The sequence below is a fragment of the Colobus angolensis genome, unplaced genomic scaffold (genome assembly GCF_000951035.1).
Source record: "Colobus angolensis palliatus isolate OR3802 unplaced genomic scaffold, Cang.pa_1.0 Scaffold216, whole genome shotgun sequence".
Taxonomy (NCBI): domain Eukaryota; kingdom Metazoa; phylum Chordata; class Mammalia; order Primates; family Cercopithecidae; genus Colobus; species Colobus angolensis.
This window is the reverse complement of record NW_012115333.1, coordinates 1,378,448-1,385,710: the sequence shown is the minus strand read 5'-3', so window position 1 is coordinate 1,385,710 and position 7,263 is coordinate 1,378,448. Positions and strand designations below refer to the sequence as shown.

At 56.9% G+C, this 7,263-nt stretch overlaps 1 protein-coding gene across 4 annotated transcripts in view; it reads left to right on the top strand.

The window, feature by feature from the left end:
- DLG3 (discs, large homolog 3 (Drosophila)) overlaps positions 1 to 7,263 on the top strand; it is a 57,803-nt gene continuing 50,540 nt past the window's right edge. For 2 of the 4 annotated variants that reach the window (XM_011943132.1, XM_011943130.1), the window contains exons 1-7: positions 1 to 408; positions 3,754 to 3,804; positions 4,200 to 4,324; positions 4,531 to 4,700; positions 5,010 to 5,146; positions 5,480 to 5,624; positions 6,708 to 6,867. In XM_011943132.1, the coding sequence (XP_011798522.1) occupies positions 52 to 408; positions 3,754 to 3,804; positions 4,200 to 4,324; positions 4,531 to 4,700; positions 5,010 to 5,146; positions 5,480 to 5,624; positions 6,708 to 6,867 (1,145 nt within the window). In that variant the 5' untranslated portion in view covers positions 1 to 51. Of the gene's footprint in view, positions 409 to 3,422; positions 3,477 to 3,753; positions 3,805 to 4,199; positions 4,325 to 4,530; positions 4,701 to 5,009; positions 5,147 to 5,479; positions 5,625 to 6,707; positions 6,868 to 7,263 lie in introns of all 4 variants that reach the window. The other 2 variants (XM_011943131.1, XM_011943133.1) reach the window with 2 other exon arrangements.

Sequence of the window (7,263 nt, the reverse complement as noted above, 5' to 3'; positions counted from 1 at the left end):
GGCGTGGAAACCGGCGTGGGCTGGGGGGTCCGAGCCGCGGGGGGCAGTGCCATGCACAAGCACCAGCACTGCTGTAAGTGCCCTGAGTGCTATGAGGTGACCCGCCTGGCCGCCCTGCGGCGCCTCGAGCCTCCGGGCTACGGGGACTGGCAGGTCCCCGACCCCTACGGGCCAGGTGGGGGCAACGGCGCCAGCGCGGGTTATGGGGGCTACAGCTCGCAGACCTTGCCCTCGCAGGCGGGGGCCACCCCCACCCCTCGCACCAAGGCCAAGCTCATCCCCACCGGCCGGGATGTGGGGCCGGTGCCTCCTAAGCCAGTCCCGGGCAAGAGCACCCCCAAACTCAATGGCAGCGGCCCCAGCTGGTGGCCAGAGTGCACCTGTACCAACCGGGACTGGTATGAGCAGGTATGGACCAGCGGAGGGGGGAGCGGTGGGGCAACCCAGGAGGGCTGGAGAGTGGGGGCCTAGAGGCCTGGGATGCAGTAGGGGTCGCTGGGGCTCCAAGCCTGTGGACCCCGAGCCCTAGCATTGCAGCTGGGCAAAGAGAGGTGGTGGGAAATGTGTGGTTCCCTGTGTGTGTCTGTTTGGGGGGTCTCCATTAGAAGGAGATTGGGAGGAGCCGTGTGTGTCAGGGGGTAAGGGCATGGCGGAGGGGCACATTTTCCTGTGTGGGGGAATTGGGTTTGTCTCAGTGTGGGGGTTTGGCAATGTCTCTGTGTCTGGCAGGGGGCGGGAGGTTCTGCGGGGGCTGCGTGTGGTGTGTGTCTCCACAGGAGGGGAGGAGGGGGCATGGTGCTCTGCGTAGGGGGGACATATGTGTGTGTATGTATGTTGGGGTGTGTGGAGGAAGACAGTGGAGCTGCCGGGAATCCGTGTGGAGGAGCCCATGTGCCCGACTCACTGAGCTTCATCCCTCGATGCCATGAGTCCCTCTCTGTCCCAGTCCCTTTGTGTGTGGATATGCACATGGATGTGTGGAGATGTCACTCTGAATGTGGAGAGGTCTCTGTAGAGGAGGCTGCAGGGATGGCTGTGTTTGTGTGTGTGGCTACATGTATATGTGTGTGAGCATGTGGCTGCAAGAGTGTGCACGCGTGTGCCTGGTGTGTGTGTGTGTGTGTGTTGTCTCTGGTGAGAGGCGATTGACAGGCAAGGGAGGGGAGAGGAAGGAGGCGAGAGACACGTCCCAAGCAAGGCTGAGAGGCTGCTGAGAAGGACAGACTCTTTTGTCCAAGCAGCTCTGAAGTGTGTGTGCTGGGGTGGGGTGGCGGCGGGGGGTGGGGGGGAGATTTGAAGGAACTGAAGCAAGCTTCCTTGCTCTAGAGCAGGCATGGTGCCTGGAGCCAGCAAGGGGCAGCTGCCCTGGTGCAGGGACTGGCCCCAGTGGGGCATGTCCCCCTTGGGTATCTCCAGATGTGAGAGGGCTCAGCCCCCCCAGCCCTGACTTGGCAAAGCTTGGGAGCCCCTGGGTGCTGGGCACAACTCCGGCTTCCACTCCCAGCCTAAACTGCCAGCTTAGAAAATGGAAGGAGCATCTGTGGGAGAAGCAGCAAAATGGAGGCTGGGCTGGCAGAGCCAGGTCCCTGGCACGCAAGGCGGAGGGCCTGTCTGGTTATCTGGCTCTGCAGCTCCTAGGATGGGGAGAGAGGAAGAGGAGGCTTTGCTGTTGAGGGCAGGTGATGACTTCCCCAAGCTGGTGACCGTTCTGGCTGCCTCTGCCCTCTGGGGATAGGATGTGCTCTCACTCAGAGGCAAAGGTGGGGACTTCCTGGGGAGAAGAGCCCTCGGTTCTGGCCTTCTGTCTGTCTACACTTACTACTTCCCCACATCCCTTGCCTTGGCCTCTTGCCCTTTCCAGCGAGTCCCTCTCTCTCCTTTGCCCCCTCTGTCCTGGAGGCCTTTCCCTTGCAAACACCCTCTCATGCTTGTCCTGCCTGGCTGGGAGACAGGTGGCAATCCCAGGCTGGGCCAATTGGCCAAGGTTTCTTTGCCAGGGCTGATCCCTGGATGGCTCTTGGCCCCGAGAACAAGGTCCCTGAGTAGGGGTGGGGGCTAGAGCGTGTACCACTGGGAACGGGAAGCCTCTGGGTACCACTTGGGCTGGGCTTGAGGCCTGGCTTGTCACATGTGGGCACACATGGTACACCAAATGCACACAAGAGCCACATGGGTGTCCTTTTGCTTGTGTCTGTTGCATGGTACCTAAGGTAGCTGTATTGGTTTCGGGTCTCTAAAGAGCCTTCAGTTCTTCTTCCTGGGGTCACAGACCAGGGTAAGGCTGCAGCCAGAGTCCTCCCACCAACTCCCACAGCTGTAGGGCCAGCCCAGAAATGGTGGAGGCATGACAAGCTAGTCCTCTCCCCCTCTCCTCCTCTCTGCTTCTTGAAGCCAAAGCTGTGTGGGGTGGAGGTGGGATGGGGGAAGCAGAGCAGGACATGTGGAGGAGCCCCCACCCTGGGTTCCAGCTCCCCGCTTCTGAGGAGCAGGCCAGAGGTCAGGGAAGGGACAACATAGCCAGAGAAAGGTGGGGGAGGGGTGCCAGGATACCTGGGGAGACAGGCAAGAGGGCTTTTCCATTCTTGGAGGTAAAAGTGAGAGCTAGCAGGCAGGTGCTGCTTGTATGTCCAGAATCACATTTTCACTTGACAAATGGATGCACACATGTCCTGTCTGGGAGGCCATCTCTGTGGGTTGGTCAAATCACCCCTGTGTTTCTGACCCCTTCCCTTGCCTCTTCTTGCATGGCTACTGCATATTGAAGACCACGGACTCTGCTGCCAGTCAGTCTGTGGGCCACCAACTTCTCCCTCATGGGGAATCTTGTTTACCTTGCTCCAGTCCCACCCTTGGCTTTGTCTCTGACCCCTGACCAGCTCCCACCCTCACCCTTTCTGCTGGGAAACACGAAGGGCTTAGGGCCAAAAATCCTTTGGTAGAAAATGGATTAGGACTTTGACTCCTTCTGCCTATTTGAGGAATTGGGTTCCTGGAGTCCAAGAAGGAGGTATAGAGTGAAGACTCACGAGGTGCTCCAAAGTGGGGCAACTGTCCTTTCTCCCATGAGCTCTGCTGGGGTATGGGGATGAGTGACCAAAACATCAAAGGCCTTAAGAGCTTACTGTAACCAAAAGAACACCTAGAGATCCCATTGCTCTGCCGCTAACTCCCAGTGTGCCCTTAGGCACATCCCATGTCCTCTCTGGGCCTTCGTGTCACCTACTGTCACATGAAGGGGATAGGACAAGATGATGTCTGCTGTCCTTCCAGTTCAGATACAGTGGGAGTCTATGATCCCCCAGTCAAGGAGAACTGTGGTTCAGAAGGGGAAGGGTTATCTGTCTAGGCCACTGGGTATCCCCTATGGACACTGGGTGTGGCATGGTTTGCCCTCCATGCTCCATCTCTGCCATCCCCCTTAGGCCAGCCCTGCACTCCTCCTAGTGAACCCCGAGGCACTGAAGCCCAGCCTCTCGGTGAGTGCATCACTGGCTGGCTCAGTCTCAGACAATTGATCTGGGCTAAATGAGCAGCTGGGTTTGGCCTGATATGGTTGGAAGCAAAGCAGGGGTGGGGGGTGAGTGGGGAGTGGCCTCTTCCGGGTTAGCCTGTCCTCATCTGTGGCCAGGAGGTGACCTGGGGTGCACTTGGGCTCTTCTACTCTGTGGGAGTAAGGGAGGAGGCAGATTGACCAAGGGGCAGATGACTGGAAGGGCAGGGGGCACTAAGGGAATTGCCTGTGTCTCCCCCTAGGTGAATGGCAGCGATGGCATGTTCAAATATGAGGAAATTGTACTTGAGCGGGTGAGTCTGCCAGTGGGGAAAAGCGGAAAGGGAAGGAGAGGGTTGGAGCCAGGAGAGGGGAGACCCCCGAATCACGGTTTCAAGACCCATGGGGGAACCTGCATTAAGAGGATGGAGAAACAGCGGCCCTCAGAGGCCGCTTCACTGCATCAATCAATCAACTCACTAGCAAATATTAATTGACCTTGTTCACTGAGGCCTGGGGTATTGGGGAGGGGATGGGTTTCCCAGAATGGTCAGCAGAGGCTGGGTTTCTGACAAATGTGCCCAGCCTGCCATGGCCCCTTCTGAGACCTGGAGAACTAGCTCTGGGACATAAGGGGAGATGGGGTACCCAGAACTCTCTTTTTTGCCCTCAGAGTGAACAGACTGTGCCTTTCCTCCCACTTCTGCAGGGCAACTCTGGCCTGGGCTTCAGTATTGCAGGTGGCATCGACAATCCCCATGTCCCTGATGACCCTGGCATCTTCATTACCAAGATTATCCCTGGTGGAGCAGCTGCCATGGATGGGAGGCTGGGGTGAGATGGCCTGGAAGCAGGGTTGTGGGTGGCAAGGACAGGATAGAGATGAGGGGAGGAAAGCCTGCCTGGCAGGATGACCCTTCCATTAGATCTGAGGGCAGGGTGGGAGGGCAGAGGAGGGGAGGACAGAGAAGTGGGAGGAAGCAGGAGAGGGAGTGGAGGGGTGGGGGCACAGTGTCATGCGTCTCGGGCTTCCCCCACAGGGTGAATGACTGTGTGCTGCGGGTGAATGAGGTGGACGTGTCAGAGGTGGTACACAGCCGGGCGGTGGAGGCGCTGAAGGAGGCAGGCCCTGTGGTGCGATTGGTGGTGCGGAGGCGACAGCCTCCACCCGAGACCATCATGGAGGTCAACCTGCTCAAAGGGCCCAAAGGTGCGGCCCTCCAGGTTCCTGTGCTCCAGCCAGAGCCCTAGGCCCCAGATCCCATCTGGCCCCATAGGGAATTGGAAGGGAATGGCCTTACTCCTTGCCTGACTCCCCCTGTTCCAACTCACACCCTACTTTTTTGACCTCAGGCCTCACCCTTACTCATCTCGGGATGGCAGCTTAGTGTTTGGATCCCCTGGAGGGAGCTCCTGTGGGGCCAGTGGGTTGGCTGGGGGAGGGGGCTTGGATTTGGGATCCACAACACTTTAACCTCTCCTTGTGGGCCTCTCCCACCCCCTGCTGGTTCCCACTCAGGCCTGGGTTTCAGCATTGCTGGGGGTATTGGCAACCAGCACATCCCAGGAGACAACAGCATCTACATCACCAAGATCATTGAGGGGGGTGCTGCTCAGAAGGATGGACGCCTACAGATCGGGGACCGGCTGCTGGCGGTGAGACAGACTTCACGGGGATGCCCAAATGGTAGGGTAGGGAGGAGGAGCTCCAGTACCCCTCACTCTGCCTAAACCTCACTCAGGGATGAAGCATCATGGGGGAATCTCAAGAGTTATCATCTGTGTTGTGTTTGCCCAGATACAAAGGCCCTACTTCTTTCTGTGGCCAGGGTCTTGCCCTATCCCCTACTTCCTGCCTCTGCTCCTCATAGCACTATACTTGGGCCTCTGTTAGCATGCTGTTGAATTTCACTGAAAAGGCATCCGTCGGATTCCCTGGAGAAGCCTCTCCTTCTCCCAAGTCCCAGCCTGAGGCCTCTCGCCTTCTAGGTGAACAACACCAATCTGCAGGATGTGAGGCATGAGGAAGCTGTGGCCTCACTGAAGAACACATCTGATATGGTGTATCTGAAGGTGGCCAAGCCAGGCAGCCTCCACCTCAACGACATGTACGCTCCCCCTGACTACGCCAGCAGTACGTACTCATCAGCCCCTGTCCCTGGCCTAAAGGTCTGTCCCCTGGTTTCTGGAGGGGAAGAAGTTCATACCCCTTGTTAAGAGAGGCCAAGCAGCTTTGCTCAGTGGTGGCACTGTAGCAGCCAATAAGGTTTATCTGAGGTGCCATTATTATTAATTGAAAACTTTGCCCAGTGCCCCACTGTGAAGACTTGCCATAGAGTCAGTATTGGCAATTTTTGACAACTTCTATGGACAGTGAATTTTAAAAAGAGGAAAAAGAGAAGCTGCAGAGGATAGTGCACAGAACTGAGTCCGGATCCTAGGTCTGTCTTTGTTTTTTTGTTTGTTTATTTGAGACAGAGTCTCGCTCTGTTGCTAGGGTGGAGTGCAGTGGCACGATCTTGGCTCACTGCAACCTCCGCCTCCCAGGTTCAAGCAATTCTCCTGCCTCAGCCTCCCCAGTAGCTGGGACTACAGGCACCCGCCACCACGCCTGGCTAATTTTTTGTATTTTTAGTAGAGACGGGGTTTCTCCATGTTGGCCAGGATGGTCTCAATCTCCTGACCTTGTGATCCGCCCGCCTCAGCCTCCCAAAGTGCTGGGATTACAGGTGTGAACCACCGTGTCCGGCCCCCAGCTCTGTCCCTTAGAGCTGGGTGCCCTTAGACAAGTCCCTTTCACCTGTTTTTTGTTTCCTCTTTGGCAAAAAGGAGCTAATGATGTATGTGCTGCCTTCCTCATAGGACTGCTGCAAGGATCAAATGAGATCATGGATGAGAAAGCCCTTGGAAAACTGTATTAGGCTATAGAGATGTGAGGGATTATTATTAGTCACACCTCTAGTCATGCCTTTCTTTGTAGACTGCCTTGACTTCAGCTCTTTCTAAGACTCACAGGAGTGAGCCAAGGATTTAGAAAGGGACTGCGGAGGAGGAACCCTGGGTGGCGGGTGGATGGAGTGGGGAGGTGCGGCCTGAGGAATCAGCATCCCTTGGTCTCTTTTGCATCTGAAGTGGGGTGTGGGGAAAGTCCTTGGAGGAGTTTGGGGTACCTGCCTCGACCAGTCTCTGAACTTTTGTCTCCCTTTCTTGATTCCAGCTTTTACTGCCTTGGCTGACAACCACATAAGCCATAATTCCAGCCTGGGTTATCTCGGGGCTGTGGAGAGCAAGGTCAGCTACCCTGCTCCTCCTCAGGTTCCCCCCACCCGCTACTCTCCTATTCCCAGGCACATGCTGGCTGAGGAGGACTTCACCAGGTAAGACCAATCTACCCAGAAAGTGGGGAGGGGAGGAATCCGTTTCTCCGTTTCTGGCCGGCCACAGGCTCCCTGTAGTATGGAAAAGAAGAGGATAAGACCCTCATCACTCCCGGCTTTGGGGTCCAAGGCCCTCTCTCAGGCCTTGGGGACCTAGAGAGGGACAGAAGTGGCTGCAGGGACAAGTTCTACCATCAGGGGGAGTGCCGAGTGAGTGGCCCCGGTCCAAAAGTGCAGATAAAGAAACGATGGGGTGGAGTGTTTAGGGGGCTGACGAGGTGAGGGCAGCGGAGTTTCCTGCCCTGAGATAGTTGCAGCCCGCTCTGCTGCAACCATTTCAAATTAGGGAAGAAAGTAGTTCAGCCGGTGAGGCTGGCGGGACTCTGACCGGCCCGG